A 17,786-nucleotide genomic window follows, 5' to 3' on the forward strand; every position below is an offset into this window, starting at 1 on the left:
GGGGCGGGACGGCAGCCCGCAGAGAGACCAGGGCTGGAGCCGCAGCAATGGTGACCACAGGGCGGCAACCAACAGGGAGGGTGGCGGTGGGAGCGGGAGCCGTTTGCAGCCAGCACAGAAAACACGGCAGTCCTTCGGTTTTATTTCCCGCAACAAATCCCTTGTACCAGAGGCTTCACCTCATGGCCTCCCACGTAAACAACTTAAACACTGTATTAACATCGGGGAAAAGGTCTCTATTTTGTGCCCACTTTAAAAAATACTTCAAAGCCCAAAAATTATGGCAAATCCCTTTCTCAGAACAGATGCATTGGAAGAGCTCACCCCCATCACCTCCCCAACTGCTCGCTCACCTGAATTTTTGAGCGAGATTTCCAGATGACTTGTCATCACTCTGAGGTGCACCCCTTAACTCCAGACTCCATGGGGCACTGTGGGCCTGCCGACCGCCGGGGCAGCCGTCTCTTTGGTTGGAAAACTCCGCTTTTATTCCTCTCATTGTACTGCTTCGTTTTCAGGGTGCAGGAGTCAGGGATGCAGCAATCCAAGGGAAAATCTTCATCTGTTATGAGAATCCACTGCCATTCGGGCACCAGTTAAAGTAAACAAAAAATAAACAGCAGAGGATATGGACACCACACACAGATCATTATGATCAAGTGAATGCAGATTTATTACACACCACACACAGTTTATATGGAACTAAAGCTACATACCATTGGCTAAATTGAACCTCACACCATGTACCTGAAAATCCCAATTGGTTATAACCCATAACTCACAAGCCCAATGTTTATATTATCTCATCCTCGATCTCTTCAAGCACCTGCAGAGTCCTGTGAGAAACTACTGTGTGAATCCCTTGGGAGTAACCTCCTCCCTATCACCTACCAGAAGCTGTGCTCATTGCTGCTTCTCAGCTGATAGCTACCCCAGTCTCACAGGGTCTGTATAGGTTGCTCACCCCTGAATTTTCTGTACCTACAGGTCACCAGGGCTGTGCCCAGCATGGATCACCTGGAACGTGGGTCACCACGTCTGTCCTAAACAAGACTCATCAAGAATGTTGGTCATCAAATCTTTACCCAACATGGGTCACAAGGTCTGTGCCCAAAATGAGACACTGTGGATCATCCAACATGGGTCCTCCAATGGATGATGGAGATAGAGCAGCAGATAAAGCTTGTCCTGCAGTCGGGGCACTTGTAGGGCTTCACTTACCGGTGGGTCCGTTGGTGTAAAGTCAAGTGAGTGCTCCGGATGAAGCTCTTCCCACACTCCAAGCAGTTGTAAGGCCTCTCCCCTGTGTGGATGTTCCAGTGGGAGATGAGGTGGGAGTTGCGTTTGAAGCTCTTCCCACACTCCCCACACTCACAGGGCCTCTCCCCAGTGTGGATGCCCTGGTGGGTGATGAGGTGGGCCTTCTGGTTGAAGCTCTTCCCGCAGTGGGTGCAGCGGAAGGGCCTCTCCTCCGTGTGTGTGCGCTGATGCAGGAGGAGAGCTGAGCTGGTCTGAAACCTCTTCCCACACTGGGAACACTCGTAGGGACGTTCCCCAGTGTGGACCATCTTGTGCTGTATCAGGTTGGAGCTGGATCTGAAGCTCTTCCCACATTCCCCACAGGTGTAGGGCCGTTCCCCAGTGTGGATGTGCTGGTGGCGGAACAGGTCGGAGCTGCTGCTGAAGCTCTTCCCACATTCCAAGCACTTGTAGCGCTTTTCCTTTGTGTGAAGATGCTGCTGCACCACCAGGTTGGAGCTCTGGCTGAATGTCTGGCTGCCTTCCTGGCCCTGGCTGCTTCTTTCCTCCTCTGAGCACACTGGGCTGGTTTTGGAGCTTCTCCTCCTGGCAGATCTCCGTGGATTTTCCTTCCCGGCGACTTCCTGGTCTGTGAAGCCCTTCAAAACGGCCTCTGCCAGCAGGTTCTGCCGGGGGGATTTGTCCTCCGTGCTCTCCGTGCTCAGCTCGGGGCCTGGGGCAGGAAGGAACAAGGACAGGCAGGGCATTTGCCTCCGGCCCACAGGGAAGGCCAAGGACATCCCCCCAAACCCGGCCCCGGCAGGACGGCGTCGGCAGCGGGGTTGTCCTGCAGCCGGGGCCATGCTGGGCTGGAAGATGCAGCACAAGGGAGGGGCAAAGGGGCACTGACTTCCTCCTCACCTGCCTGGGGGGGACCCAGGGACGGGACATCTTCCTCTTCCTCACAGCCTTTTCCTCCATTCTGACAAGCTTTGGGCAGGAGAAATCCTGATTTGGGGGGAAAAATAAGGTTGGGTGATCCTCCTGCCCAAGTCCATCTCTGGAATTCACCAGGCATCCTGTGCCCTTAAAACCCTCCAAAACAGTAAGATTAAGTAAAAAAAATCCCCTCTCGGGAGTTTCCTCTCTCTGGTCTCTTTACTTTGGGGTTCTGGGGGTCTCCCCTGTCTTGGCCGCTGGGGGTCCCACGTCAATTGAGGGTTCCCCCTCTCTGGGGTCCCTGCCCTCTCCAGGCTGCCGGGGGGCCCAGGAATCAAAGGGGACCCTCCTCTCTGGTCTCCCCACTTTGGGTTTCTTGGTGTCCCTCCTCTCTGGGGTCCCCCAGTTTGGGGATAGGCCCCCTCCTTCCCCAGGATGCCAGGGGTCCTGAGGGTGCCCCATTTCCGGGATCTCCTTTTTGGGATTCTAGGGGGATCCCCGAGCACACTGAGTAGAGAGTCAGGGCATAGGGGACCTCTGGCACCCTCGGCATTCCTAATTGGGACCCTGGAGAGGGGGAATCCCAGAACCCCAAAGGGGTCAGATCACAGAGTGGGCGACCCCTGGCATTCCCAGGATCTCCAGCAGCCTGGAAAAGGCAGAACCCCAGAGAGGGGCCCCCAAAACACAAGGCACCCCCAACAGCCTGGACAGGGGGGGACCCCCAGAACCCCAAAGAGGAGAGACCAGAGAGAGCAAATTTGGAGGTGAATTTTGGTGCTTTGAATTTCTTTGGCCTTAATCTGCATATTTTGGAGGGGGTTTTGGCCAAATCTTGATGGTTTGGGGTTTTAGGGGATCTGTGCCAGGCACCTCCATTTGGGGGGATGGGAGGATCCCAGGATTTTCCAGCATCCAGACATGCTCCCCAAGGAAAGCCCCCTTTGGGGATGACTCCCTTTGTTCCCCACACTGAGGTCACTTCTCATTCACTCACACCGTTCCCTTTTCCAAGAGCATCATACCCAATTTCCCCCTTTCAACTTCTAGAAATAAACAATAAATCAATCCCATTTTCCATTTTTTTTTCAGGCTGCCCACGTGTCTCACTCAGCTTCAGTTCTCTCTGTTTCAGCTGTCACTTCCAGATCCCAGTTTGGGGCTCCTGAGGTGTTTTAGGGGGCTCTTGGGGCAGTTTGAGGGTCCTGGGACAGAGTTTAGGGGGGGTCCTATAGTTGTTTTGGAGGGTCTGATGGCAGTTTATAGGTCCAGAAGTACTTTGGAGGGCCAGGGAAGGGTTTGGGGGGTCCTGGGGTGGTACAGGGGGGGTCTGACAGCAGTGTGGGGGTCCTGGGAAAGGTTTGGGGGACTCAGAGATGGTTTTGGGGGATCTGGGAGCAGTATTGGGGTTCTGGGAGGGGGTTTAGGGGGATCCTGGCCTAGTTTGGGGAGTTCTGGAAGTAGTTTGAGGGCCTTGGGGCAGTTTGGAGAGACCGGGAGAGAATTTAGGAGGGGTTTGAGGTAGTCTGGGAGTCTTGGGGCAGTTTGGAGAGGTCTGGGTGGGGGTCTGGGGGGAGGTTGAGGGAATTTGGCAGGTCCGGTTGCTTCAGAAAGGGATTTTGGCGGGTCCTGCGGTGGTTTGGGGGGTCTGGGATGAAATACAGGATAGCCTGAGTGTAGTTCGGTGGGTTCTGGGCAGTTTAGACGCTCTGAAAGAGGTTTGGGGGGGTCTAGGAGGGGGTTTAGGGGGTCTCTGAGGCGTTTGGGGGGGGGCAAAGTGTTTCCAATGCTCCAGAGCGTTTAGAATGGGATTTGGGGCATCCTGGGGGGCCGAGGCAGTTTGGGAGGTCCCAGGTGGGCGGTTTGGGGGGTCGCAGGGATTTTTTTTGGTGATTTTGGGGGGTCCCGAAGCGGATCGCGGGGTGGGGGGAGGGGCTTACCCGGCTCCTTCACCGTCACAGCCAACACGGCCCCGGGGTGATCCCGCGGGTCTGTGGGGGGTGGGTGGGTCGTGAGGGATCCCCAAAGCCCTCCCTGAGTCCCCGAATATTTCCTAAATGTTCCCAATTATCTTCCAAACCTCCCTATGGCGCCGCCACTGCTCATCTCTCCCAGCAGCGCCATTTTGAGCCTGTCCCGTACTACATTTCCCGTGATGCACCCCAGCCCGCTCTGGCCAATCACAGGCGGGACTACAACTCCCGCCCCCCCTCGCCCAATCGGGTTGGTCCCACCCCCATTGCAACCCCCCAAGTGTCCCCCAAACCCCAAACTGCCCCAGAAGGGCCCCAGGACCCCCAAGTGCTCCCCCAATACCCACTCAGGACCCACAAATCATATCCCTGGACCCCCAAGTGACCCCCAAGTTCCTCCAGGACTTACAAGTGACCCCTGAAATCCTCTTTGGACCCCCAGATTCCATCCCTGGACACTCGAGTGATCCCCCAGGGGTCCCCTCGGACACCCAAGTTCTTTCTCAGTGCCCCATAAATCCCCCTCAGACCCCAATGGGACCCCCAAGTGCCCCCCAAGTGCCCTCTAGGCCCCCAAATCCACCCCAACCTCCCCAAAGCCCCCCAGCCCCCCCTTCCCATGGGTCCTTCCCCAGAATTTGGGGCTCCAAAGGGACACTTGGGGGTTGGGGGGGATTTGGGGGCACTTGGGGGGCTGGTGAGTTGGGGAAGGGATTTTGTGTGGAATTGAGGGAATTCAGAGTGGAATTCAGTGGATTTGAGGTGAAATTTGGAGAGTTTGGGTGGAATTAAAGGAATTTGGGATGGAACTAAATAATCCTTATGTGAAATTAAGGGGATTTCTGTGGAACCTTCAGGATTTGGGATGAAATACTTGGGATTGTAAGAGGGATCAAGGTATTTTTGAGTGGAGGTCAGAGATTTGGGATGGAATTAGGGATATGTTGGGTAGAAATAAGGAAATATTGCACGTAGTTAAGAAGATTTGAGGTGGAAATAAAGAGAATTGAGAAATTTTAGGTGAAATTAAAGTAAATTTTAGTTAAATATATGGGATTGGGGAGGTTATAGATGGAATTAAGGGAACTCTGGGCAAAAATAATGGAGATATTCAGGAAAATTAAGTGGATTTGGGGGTAAATGAGAGGAGTTTTATGTGGAATTAATAGAATTTTGGGTGGAAGACACGGGAGATTTGGGGCAAAATCAGCAGGACTTTGATGGGTTTATAGAGATATGAGTTGGAATTAAAGCAACTTGGAGTAGAACCATTGTGGTATGAGGTGAAAATCAGGGTACCTTTCGGTGGAATTAAAAGGATTTTGAGGGTAATTATGGGATTTTGAGTGGAATCCTGGGGATTTGGGGTAAAACTGGGGGGATTTGAGGTGAAAGTCTGAGGAGTGTGTTTGTTTTCAATGGTGAAATTTATGAGTTTCAGATTGCAGCAAAAATAGAGGAAAAATCCCTCTTGCCTGTGTTCACCCAGTTCTCAGAGCAAAGCAGGTCCCAGCTGACTGATAAGAGACATGATGGGGCTGGGGAGGTGTGGAGCAAGGTTGTCCCCACTGTCAGACCTCAAGGGATTGCTCTCCAATTAGTCCAAACCTTTTCAGGAGGGAACCTTGGTCAACATCAATCAGAGAATGCTGCAATCACCTCTTCTCTAAAAAGTAAAGTAATTATCCATATCATTTAAAATAGAAATGCACATTTGTTAGAAGCTCTTTGAAATCTTTCTTCAAAACTGTATTAGGGAAATTACTTAATTAACTCTCCTTGATTAGAGGGCAAACTCAGAAAGAGCCATGATCTGGTAGGACTTGCTTTATCTTAACAAGCCCCGTGGTGCATTTGGTGCTGAGCCCTTGAACCTCAGGACCTGAGAGGAGATTGCACAAACCTTTCCATAAGTCAAAGCCAGAAGAAAATCACAAAGTATCTCAAAGCACTAATGGGTCCCACTGAGGGCCATTCCCAATACAGGCTCTTCACAGACTGGTAGGAGGAGATAATTGGAAGCCTTGATTGAACAAACCTCTCATAGACTCGGTTTCAAAAGGAAAGGGAAAGTACCTTAATAAATGTTGAGTTCCTTGAAGCATTAACAAGCCTCATTGTGGGCTGTTACTGACAAAGCCTCTCAAGGGACTAATTAAAGCAGATCATTGCAGGCCATGATATTGCAAACCTCTCACAGACTGGGTGTCAAAAAGAAGCACCTCAATAAGCTTTGAGTACCTTGAAGCATTAATGAGCCCCACTGAGTGTTGATACTGACTAAGAATCTCAAGGGACTCAATACAGCTGATAATTGGAGGCCTTAATTGAACAAATCTCTAAGAAACTCCAAACCTAAAGCAAAAGTCAAAGTACTTTGAAAATCCTGCAGTCCCTTGGAGCTTTAAGGAACCCCACAGGGCCATTCCTGACAAAGCCTCCCCAGGGACTTGTCCCAGCAGACCCTTGGAGGCCATGACTCCAGGGAGGCAAAGGCTCTGGGCAGCAGCTCAGGTGCTGAGCAAAGCCTGGCTTGGCTGGAGGCAGCAGAAATGCCCAGCCCTGACCCCCAGCCTGGGGAAGGCACATCCTGTCCCTCACACCTTGCTCAGGGCTCTGCTGGGGGCACTGGCATGGGGGGTGATGCTGAGGGCAGGACAAGGGGTGACAGTGCCCAGCCTTCCTGGGGTTGTGCCAGGAGGCCACATGGCCCCAGAGCCTCAGCACAGCAGGTCTGCTCACAGCCCTTGGTGGCACAGGTGATGCTGTGCCCGAGGGGACAAAGACTTGGGATCTCTTGCACTTCTGGCCCAGTCACTTGATGTCCCTCTGGGAAGGAACAAACCACCTCTCAGAGGTGGGTGACAAACCAGTGCTGGGAATGGTCATTGGGAGGGGCTGGTCTGTGATGAGTTTCCTGGAGCACCTTGAGCAGAGTGTCCAGAAAACAAGGCCAGTCTGGGCCAGACACAATGTGGGGCTTTTCCCACTTCTCCCCTCCTAAACTCACCTCAGTCTCTAACACACACAACTCCTGGCATCCCCCTGCCACTCCAGAGATCCAGAGGGTTCTGCACTCCTGTGCCCTGATGCCATCAGTGTGCACTGGGCACCAGTGTCTACTAAAGCTTTACACCTCTGTGGATCGGCTGTGCCAGGCCATTGAATCCACACAGTGCAGTGTGCCTGGTCATCCCTTTCCTCCTCCTGGCCAAAGGCAGGGACCCTCTATTCCTGTTCCTGGCCAGAGTATTCACTGTCTGACCTCTGTGATACCAGACCAGAAGTCCTGTTACCAGGATCAAAAGAGTTGATTTTAGTCCTTTTATGCCTGGGAGATTTCTGATTGCTTTCTTGTATCCCTGCAGCAACTACATGGACATCCTTCTTGGCTGACCCCTTCTCCACAGCTCTCTTCCCTCTCAGTTCACCTCCATGGGCTCCCAGCTCAAAGGTGGGTTCACCATCCCACTTCCTCATGTCTCCCTCAGGCCATGCAGAAAGAACCAGAGATCACCACGTGGCCTGTGCTTGGGACTCCCTTTCCCTCTGGTTGCGACAGGAGAGGACTGATCTCCTGGGCTGCCCCTGAGAGCTGAGCTGCTGGGCCATGGGGGTGAGGAAGTGCCCAGAGTTTCTACTACATTTCAGAGCCAGGAGGGTGCCATCCCCTGGTGTATCCCTTTGGAGGGAATACAATGCCATCACGCTGTTGGAATGTGATCCAGGAGTGCTTTGAACCTCCTCATGGCCACTGTGCAAGGAACATCCTCTGAGTCTTTAGGGGTGTTTTCACTTTTTAGGTCACTATAGATGATTTCCAGCGCAGGTAATTCCCTCAAGTACTGGATACTTTTGTTTCCAGAGCTTCACTTTCCTGGGGAGTTCACGAAATCTTCCTGAAATGGATCTCTTGCCCTCACGCTTGAGAAGAGTCATCTCCAGAGACTGTAAATTTCTACTTCTTTTCCAATTCCTCTTTCAATTTCCTAATCTCTAGCAAAGGAATCTCAGCTTTTGGGCTTCATGACCTTGCAACTGCTGACTATCAGCCCCACTATCCCAGCATGGAAGCAGCCAGGTGGAAATCCACTCACCTGGCTGGCAGCTGGAGTCTTTTCACAAGTTTGAAATTTTTGTTGAGTTCAGGGACCAGGTAACTTTGGTTTCCTGTTTTCATTTGTGTCACTCCTTTCAATTTCTTTGTTGAAAGACTGGCTTCTTGATCTGCCCCCTCCCCTCCTGATTCTCTTTATCCTGTCCTGCCCTCAGCATCACCCCCCATGCCAGTGCCCCCAGCAGAGCCCTGAGCAAGGTGTGAGGGACAGGATGTGCTTTCCCCGGGCTGGGGGTCAGGGCTGGGCCTTTCTGCTGCCTCCAGCCAAGCCAGGCTTTGCTCAGCACCTGAGCTGCTGCTCAGAGCCTTTGCCTCCCTGCAGTCGTGGCCTCCAAGGGTCTGCTGGGGCGAGTCCCTGGGGAGGCTTTGTCAGGATTGGCCCTTGAGGGCTCCTTAAAGCTTCAGGGGCTGCAGGTTTTTCCAGGTGCTTTGAGTTTTGCTTTTGGTTTGGAGTCTGTGAGAGGTTTGTGAAATCATGGCCTCCAATGATCTTCTCAGGGTCCCAGGAATGGGAGCAGGGCCAGGACAGCTGAGCCCAACTGGCCCAAGGGATGTTCCCTTTGATGCAGGGCCGTGCTCAGGGTGTTAATGGGGGGTTGGTCAGGAAGGGCTGATCTGTGTCTGGGCTGGGCTGGGCATTGGGCACTGAGTGGTGAGCAGTGGAGCAATGGTGTTGTGCACCTCATGTGCTTCTTGTGGGATTTTTTGTTATAGTTCCAGCTTTTATTACTGCTATTGTTGTCATGGGTAGCAGTAGTGTGTTCTCTGAGGGTAACACAGAACACTCACCAGATCATTTTCCCTGTTTCCTGCTGTAGCCCCTGCAGTTACAGGGCTCTGTTTGCTGGTTCACATGCAGGTTTAGAGCCCCTGGAGAACAAGCAAACAAGGAGCCTCTACAGAGTCTATCCCTTGGCATGTTCTTGAGAATGACTTTGCAAAAAGCCCTAAGACTGCATGTCCTGAGCTAAGGAGAAGCCCTTTCCTGATGGAGCTGCTGTTGTGGAGCCCAGCTGTGTCCCAGCAGTGCCCATGGCCTGTCCCTGCCTGTGAGCCCAGGATGGACATGCAGCAGGTCTGTGTCCCAGCTGGCAGAGGACCAAGGCCTTAGTCCAGCCCAGGGGCTCTGCAGGAGAGTGTACAAGTGGAAAGAGAGCAGGTCAGCAAAGGCCCAGTGCTGGTGCTCCCTGGCAGTGCTGCTGTGCTGGGACTCTTTTGCCCTTCTCTGCACACATGCAACTGGCCTGTAGGTGCCTGAAAATCTCAAAGGAAAAATCCAATGATCTCCAATAACCTCCTCAGACACACAAGGCTACTGTAAGAGAGTTTATTTTGTTTAAATATAAAGATAGCACAATTACTCAATTAAAGATTGAAAGAGTTAAATTAAAAAAAGAAACAGTGATTTAGATGAGAGGATGAATAACAAAATTTCATTGAGAACAACCTTAGGAAAAAAACCAAACAACTGACCACCAAGAAAAACCTGGGGAGGCAACTGAGCCTGTCATGAGTTTTATTGTGAACACTGTACAGAAGAAAACTGGCAGGTTCTTGCTGCTGAAAAGCATCCAGTCATCATTTTCCTCAGGGCATCCTTGAGCTCCTGGTTCCTCAGGCTGTAGATGAGGGGGTTGAGTGCTGAAGGAATCACTGCGTAAAGAATTGACACCACCAAGTCCAGGGATGTGGAAGAGATGGTGGGAGGCTTCAGGTGGGCAAACATGGCAGTGCTGAGGAACAGGGAGACCACGGCCAGGTGAGGGAGGCACGTGGAAAAGGCTTTGTGCCGTCCCTGCTCAGAGGGGATCCTCAGCACAGCCCTGAAGATCTGCACATAGGAGAAAACTATGAAAATGAAACAGCCGAAACCTAAACAGACACTAACCACAATGAGCCCAAGTTCCCTGAGGTAGGAATGTGAGCAGGAGAGCTTGAGGATCTGAGGGATTTCACAGAAGAACTGGCCCAGGGCATTGCCCTGGCACAGGGGCAGGGAAAATGTATTGGCTGTGTGCAGCAGAGCATTGAGAAAGCCACTGGCCCAGGCAGCTGCTGCCATGTGGGCACAAGCTCTGCTGCCCAGGAGGGTCCCGTAGTGCAGGGGTTTGCAGATGGCAACGTAGCGGTCGTAGCACATGATGGTGAGGAGGGAAAACTCTGTACCAATGAAGAAGACAAAGAAAAAGAGCTGTGCAGCACATCCTGTGTAGGAGATGGTTGTGGTGTCCCAGAGGGAGTTGTGAATGGCTTTGGGGACAGTGGTGCAGATGGAGCCCAGGTCTGTGAGGGACAGGTTGAGCAGGAAGAAGTGCATGGGGGTGTGCAGGTGGTGGTCGCAGGCTACGGCGCTGATGATGAGGCCGTTGCCCAGGAGGGCAGCCAGGGAGATGCCCAGGAAGAGCCACAAGTGCAGGAGCTGCAGCTGCCGCGTGTCTGCCAATGGCAGGAGGAGGAACTGGCTGATGGAGCTGCTGTTGGGCATCTGCTGCCTCTGGAGGTGGGGCACTGTCCAAGAAGGAAATAACAGTGACAAATCAGATGAGATATTTCTGAGAATAATCACAGATATATCCCAATACCCCTTTCCCTTCTGCTCACGCTCCCCACTTTTCCTTTTTCAGGAAACTTTGCTTCATATCCATGGCTGGAGCCCAGCTTTGTGCTCACTACATTTCCCATGAGGAGCAGCCCCTCTGCCCACTGGCTGTGAGGGTCAGCCCTGCTCTGCTCCAGGGTAGGTCATGGCCATGGTGGGGACTGAGCCCATCCTGGTGTTCAGCTGTGTCAGATGAAACTGCTCCTAAAGCAAAATTTCTCATGGGCATCTGCACTCGCAGTTTTGAGAATATTCCAGAAGACAGTTCAGAGGTTTGGGTGTTTTGTTTCTGACTCCCCTCATCTTCCCTGTGGAGGTTTCCTGGATTTCAGAACCCCTCAGCATTTGTGCTGCCCTGAGGAAGAGCAGAGCAGGGCTTCCCGAACAGGACCATGTCTGTGGCTTAGTGCAGAGTGAGGGCAGCTGCTCTCTCCCTCTTCCATGTTCCAGCTGCCCTGGACTTGGACCTTCCTCAGAGAGAGAGTGATCACACTCCCAGTTTTGTCTGAAATTCCACTAGACACTGTTGAGAGCAGAGAGATCCATCACAGACCACTCAGTGTCTCAGCCTGGCTCAAGGTCTCAAGGACACACATGGCTCATCTCACCAACTCAACAGCATTTCCTGGGATGGGCACAGCATCTCTGCCCCTCTGCACTGGGGATTTCAGATAACACAATTGTGCTATGAAGGTGATTTGCATTCTTGAGGGCAGCTCCCAGCTTGGAAGGACATCTCAGAGAAGAGCCAAGTGTCCTGACAATGGGGTTTGATTCTGGGAAACACACCTCATTCTCCAGGCACACAGAATTCACTACTGACAGCCCCACAGCTCAGAGGAAAACTGGAATGTCTCATTCCCAGGGACCCACCTGCCTGAGGGGGATCACAGGATCAGTGATTGACTCTGTAGCTTAAACTCCCATTCCCAGTGAGCCTGACTGAGAGAAGGAGGAAACAACCCCAGCAACATGAGCAAGTTGAGGAAAAAGGAAATGCACACTGAGGGTCTGGCTGGGAGAAGCCAGGGCAGAACCAGGTGGGCACTCAGGGCAGTGTCACCCTGAGCCAGCTGTGCCACCTCCCAGACACCAGCAATGCCAGGTAGTTCTCAGCCCCTGTGCAGCTCCTCAGTTTTCCCTCTGCAACACAAACCACCAGGTATGTGGCTTGAAAGCCTGATAGAAATCCCTCCTTTCACCTTGTCCTTGAAGTATCCCCTGGAAAATATCCCTGAGTGCTCTGGTTCTGTAAGCAGTCCTCACCTATGAAACTCTAACTTGATAGCTGAACAAACCTGCCCTGCCCTGCCCTTCCGTGTCAGGGTTTGCTCTTTCCACCCACAGCCTCTCCCCCAGCACTGAGGGAGTTCCCCAGACCAGCTGAGAGCTGCCCCTGACAGGGGGCAGAGCTCCTGCCCTGGCACAGCACCCTGGGGTGCAGGACCCTGCTCTGCAGGACAGTTTGGGGCAGCCTGGGTGGCACAGCCTGGATTCAAACCCTACAGCCATCCCTGGGAGGAGGGAAACCTGCTGGGATGTCCCTGGGATGGTGCAGCAGAGAGTCCCTGCTTTGCAGCCCGTCCTCCTCTTCAGCAACAGAGACACTGTGATATCCCACATTAGAGACCCCCCAGGCTGTGGGATGTGCCAGCGTTGGGAGATCTTCCCACAAACTGCACATACATTGCCCTTCATGCAGACTTACCTTCTGAAAGCCTGGAAAGATTCTTCTTCTGTGGATCTTCCTCTCAACTTTCCTCACACCCCAGACTCTGTGTAACCTCTCTCTGCCCTGCTTTTCTGCCCTGGGTGTGTGCAGGCAGTGCCCTGAGCCCTGCTGGGCTGTGCACAGGAGCTGCTCCTGGGCAGAGCTGTCTCTCTGCAGCGCTGCCCGCTTGCCAGGAGCTCCCTGTGTGCCAGGAGCCCGGCCCAGCTCAGCAGCACAGCAACAGCCCAGGGCATTTAATGGCCCTCGGGGGGGTTTGGTGCTGAGTCCCTGAACCTCAGACCCTGAGGAAAGTTGCAGGACCCTCTTGAGAAAGCAAAGTCAGAATCAAACTTTAAAGTTTCTTTTGTTGTTAATGGGTCCCTCTGAGGGACATAACTGAGAAAGTGTCCCCAGATTCCAGTTAGAAAACAAAGAGACAATGATGACAAATATGGACTAGGAAAGAAAGGTCACTCTGATGCTGAGGAAAGTAAGAGGCATTTCATTAAGCCAAAGGTCACAGCCATGACCCCCAGCCTCTGGGAAGGGAGATTCATTCCCTCCCTCATTCCTCAGGCTCTTCCTTGGGCACAGGGGTCCTGGGATGTGGAATAGCAGGGGCAGGAGGATGGGGTGGCACCTCCCAGGCTGCTGAGCAGGGACAAGGAAGCAATGAGGCCCCAGGGCTGCAAGGCTCACTTGTCTCCTCATGCCATCAGGGGCACACACAGCAGCCATGGCCAAAGGCCTGCACAACTTGGCTCTCTTGGGGCCTTTCAGCCTCTGCACATCCCTGTCTCCTCTCCAGCCCAGGCTGTCCTACGGTGTCCATGCCCTGCCCCTTTCCCTGCAGGCTGTCGGCATCCCCCGGCTGCCCCACCTCGCTGGCCCCTTCCTGCACTGACATCTCTCCCTCCTCCCTGGCTCTGCCTTGGCACACAAAGCCTTGGGCTGATCCAGACTCTTTCTGGGCGATGCTTTGTATCGGAGCACTTGTCTTGAAGAGAAATTTCTTTCTTCACATATCCAGTCTGGACCTTCCCAGACGCCATTGGTGACATTATTTTTTTCTCATTCTATTCTGACCACAAAAACAAAAGCTCCACCATCTCTGATACCACCACTGGGACACTGTGGAACCTCATGGAATGAGCGGCCCAGTGTGACACTGCAGAGTCTTATTGATACAATGGATTCATTGTCCCTCTGTGGAACCTCATGGAATCAAGGGGTCATTTCAGGAATTATAGAGGGGTGATTGAATCACTTTTCCTCACAAGTTTTAACGATGGCAAATCAGATCCACTTATATAAATTGCATTATATATTATGATAAATGAGCAGACAGAACAGTAGACAAGTGAACAGATATTTTCTTAAATATTTAATACACTCTGGAAAAGCTAAAGCCTCCTAGTAGAGTATATTATAGCATAAAATAGTGCAGAGCACTGTATCAAAACAATTATTTTAATGCAGTTGATCAAAAGCAGCAAAAAGAAACAATCATTAAAAAGGGACTGATGTAACTCTCACACAACTAAATAGGGCAGATCTCTCTCCTTCCCTTAACCCCTGGGCAGTGACCATGAAGAGCCATCCCTGCTTCATGGGAGAAGCTCCACATGCTTCAAGACAGTCTGTGGAAGGATCTGCCATATGGAAGTTGGACTGAGCTTTTATAGTTACACTATCAGGGATTGCTGGTCACATGTTTCCAGGCCAGTGAGCAGCTTATCTGTCATATCCTGTTCCAAAAAGCAGGATGAGCATTTGCAGTTTGGTGAACCAGGCTGGTTGTAGCAGAATTCAACACCCAAACAGCCCCTTGGTGGCAGCAGTAACTCAGCCCAGAGAGCCTGCATTGTTTGCATTCTCTGAGTGGATTCTGGGCCTGATCAGGGCAGAACATCCTGTCATGGTCCATAAGGCTCTGCAGTGTCACAGTGGCCCCTTGGGGCCATGAGGTTCCAAAATGTCCTGAGGTTCATTTGATTCCAGGAGTCCCCACAAGTCACAAAGGCCCCTTGGTTCCATGAGGTTCCACAGTGCCCCAGGGTCCCTTTGTCTCCATAAGGCACTTCAGTGTCAAAATAGCCCCTTGATTCCAGGAGGTTCCAGTTTCCCAGGGTTCTTTCAGTTCCATTAATCCCTTCAGTATCACAATGGACTTTTAATTCCATGGTGTTCAGCAGCAGCCCCAGGGTAGTTTGGGCTCCATAACCCTCTGCAGTGTCACAAAGGCCCCTTCATTCCTGGAGGTTCCAGAATATCTCTGGGTTCCTCTGGATCCATGAGGCCCCATTTGTCACAAGGTTCTGTCATCTCATAATATCCCTTGAGTTCCAGGAGGTTCTGTGGTGTCACAGTGTCCTCTTTGGTTCCAGGAGGTTCTGTGGTGTCACAGTGTCCCCTTTGGTTCCAGGAGGTTCCACACTGTCCTTGCTGGAACACACCTGGTGGGATGTTGCCCCACCTGCAGAGCTGCCTCCAGCTCTGGGGTCCCAGCACAGCAAGGACAAGGAGCGGTTGGAGCAAGTCCAGAGGAGATCACCAGGATGATCAGAGGGATGGAGCATCTCTGCCATGAGGGAAGACAGAGAGAATTGGGATTGTTCAGCCTGGAGAACGGAAGGCCTTGGGGTGACCTAATTGTGGCCTTCCAGGACCTGAAGGGAGCCAAGAAGAAAGATGCAGAGAGAGTATTTACAAGAGCATGGAGTGACAGGAGAAGGGGGAAATGGCTTCACACTGATAGCGGGAAGGGTTAGATGAGATATTGGTAAGAAATTCTTTATGGTGAGGGTGGTGACCCTCTGGCACAGGTTCTCAGAGAAGTTCTGGTTTCTCCATCACTAGAAGTTGTTTATGGCCAAGCAGAATGTGGCTCTGAGTAACCTGGTCTAGTGAAACTTGTTCCTGCCCCTGGGGTTGGAACGAGATGCTCTTTAAGGTCCCTCATGACCCAAAGCATTCTGTGATTCTGTGGCTGGTGGGTGATGTGGTGGTCAGGGCTGTCTTGGGCACAGAGACCATGAAATAATGGGGATTTCCATTGTGGGTGAAGGGAGGGGCACCAGCAGAACTGACACCTTGGACTGACAGCTTACAGACTTTGGCCAGTTTGGGAAACTGATGGATGGAGTGCATTGGGAATCAGCCCAGAAAGAAAAAGAAGTCCAGGAAGGCTGCAGGTGTTTTAAGAAGGAAACCTCAAAGCTCCGGGAGCTGTGCCTGTGTGACCTAAGACAAGCCAGGGGGCAAAAAGTATGGCCTGGTTAAACACAGACCATGGTCTGGAAGTTAGGAAAAAAAAAAGAGAGTGTATCACGTCTGGAAAGAGGGACAGAAATTATGGGGGCACCACAAGGATATAGTGAAGTTATGGAGGGTTAAAATGTGAAGGGTCAAAGACAAACTGGAACTGAATTTGGCCACTGAAGTTAAAGACAGCAAAAAAATGTGTGTCTAAACCCATGGGCAGCAAAAGGAAGGCTCAGGAGAGTCTTTGGTTTTTGCTGGATGTAGAGGCAGGACAGGGTCTGGGCAGGAGGAAATGGCTGAGAGAAAGAATGTCTTCTTTGCCTTGGTGTTTAACACCAAAACTTAGTTGTCTTTTGGATACCCAAGTTCCCTGACTAGAAGTTGGTGATGAGAGTCTGAGTGAAGCCCCTGCAATCCAGGAGGAAAATGTGAGTGACCTGCTCTGCCAATGAGACCCCCACAAGTCCCTGGGCCCAGATGGGATGCACCTGAGAGTGCTGAGGGAGCTGGAGAAAGAGCTGGCCAAGCCACTTTCACTCATTGCCCAGCAGCCCTGGTGAACTGGAGAAGTCCCAGCTGACAAACTGTGATGCCCATTTACAGACAGGGCCAGAAGGACCTGAACAACTCCAGACCTGTCAGCCCAACCTTCGTACCAGGGAAGTCCATGGAGCAGATCACCCTGAGTGCCATCACACGGCACGTGAAGGAACCCAAGGAGTAAGGGTCAGTCACTGTGGGTTTTGGAAAGGCAGATCCTGCATGACCACACTGACCCCCTTCTATTACAAAATGACCCACTCAGGAGATGAGGGAAGGCTGTGGATGTGTCTCTCTGGAATTCAGTCAAGCCTTTGGCACCACCTCCCACAGCATCTCCTGCAGAAACTGGCTGCTCATGGCTGGGATGAGGGAACTGTTTGCTGGGTGAAAAACTGGCTGATGGCCCAGAGATTGGTGGGGAATGGAACCAAATCCAGGTGGGGCTGGTCACTAGTGGAGTTCCCCAGGGCTCAGTGTTGGGGCTGGTCCTTTTTAACACCATTATTGATGATCTGGACAAGGGGATGGAGTGCACACTCAGTACATTTGTGGTCAAGACGAAGCTGGATTTAACTGTGGATGTGCTGGAGGGCAGGAAGGTTCTGCAGAGGGATTTGGACAGGCTGGATCAATAAAGCCTAGTGTCAGGTCCTGCCCTTGGGTCCCCACAACCCCATGGAATGCTCCAGGCTGTAGGCAGAGTGTCTTGAGAGCTGCTCATCAGGAAGGGACTTGGGATGTCTGTTTGAGAGCAGCAGAATATGAGCCAGAGAGTGCCCATGTGGGCAAGAAGCCCAATGGCATCCTGGCCTGTATGGAAAATAGTGTGGCCAGCAGGACCAGGACAGAGATTGTCCATCTGCACTGGTCACAGGTGAGGCCCCACCTCAAGTCCTGTGTCCAATTCTGGGCCCCTCACTGCAAAAAGGACATTGAGGGCCTGGAGTGTGTCCAGTGAAGGGAGTGGAGCTTGGGAAGAGTCTGGAAATAATGTGTCATGAGGAATGGCTAAAGGAACTGGTGTTCTGGAGTCTGGAGAAGAAGACGCCCAGAGACAGTGTCATTGCTCTCTACAAAGACCCAAAAGGAGGTTTTAGTGGGGTGGGATTTGTTCTGTGCTATCAAGGCTGTAGTGACTAGATGAGAGGAAACGGCTCTTAATTGCATCAGTTGAAGTTTAGATTAGATATTAAATTTTTTTTTCACTGAGTATATAGGCATTTGAATAAGTAGCTCAGTGAAGTGGTGGTGTCTCTGGAAGTGTTCACATGGCATCTGGATTAGCACCCTGAGAAGTGGTTTAGGGGTGATTATGGTGGTTTTTCATTCAGAGTTGGACAAGAGGATCTTGAAGGTCTATTCCAACCCTGATGGTTCTGTGATTCTGTGACCTGTCATCAC

General features: G+C 52.0%; 1 protein-coding gene and 1 pseudogene across 1 annotated transcript in view; both read right to left on the minus strand.

Annotated features, from left to right (window-relative positions):
* Positions 1-965: 965 nt before the first annotated feature.
* LOC139673818 (zinc finger protein 850-like) overlaps positions 966-17,786 on the minus strand; it is a 190,382-nt gene continuing 173,561 nt past the window's right edge. Inside the window, 1 exon segment of the mRNA XM_071559639.1 lies at positions 966-1,721. Coding sequence (XP_071415740.1) covers positions 1,218-1,721 — 504 coding nt within the window. The 3' untranslated portion in view covers positions 966-1,217.
* LOC139674159 (olfactory receptor 14C36-like) lies at positions 3,408-10,753 on the minus strand (annotated as a pseudogene).

The sequence above is a fragment of the Pithys albifrons genome, chromosome 7 (assembly GCF_047495875.1).
Source record: "Pithys albifrons albifrons isolate INPA30051 chromosome 7, PitAlb_v1, whole genome shotgun sequence".
NCBI lineage: Eukaryota > Metazoa > Chordata > Aves > Passeriformes > Thamnophilidae > Pithys > Pithys albifrons.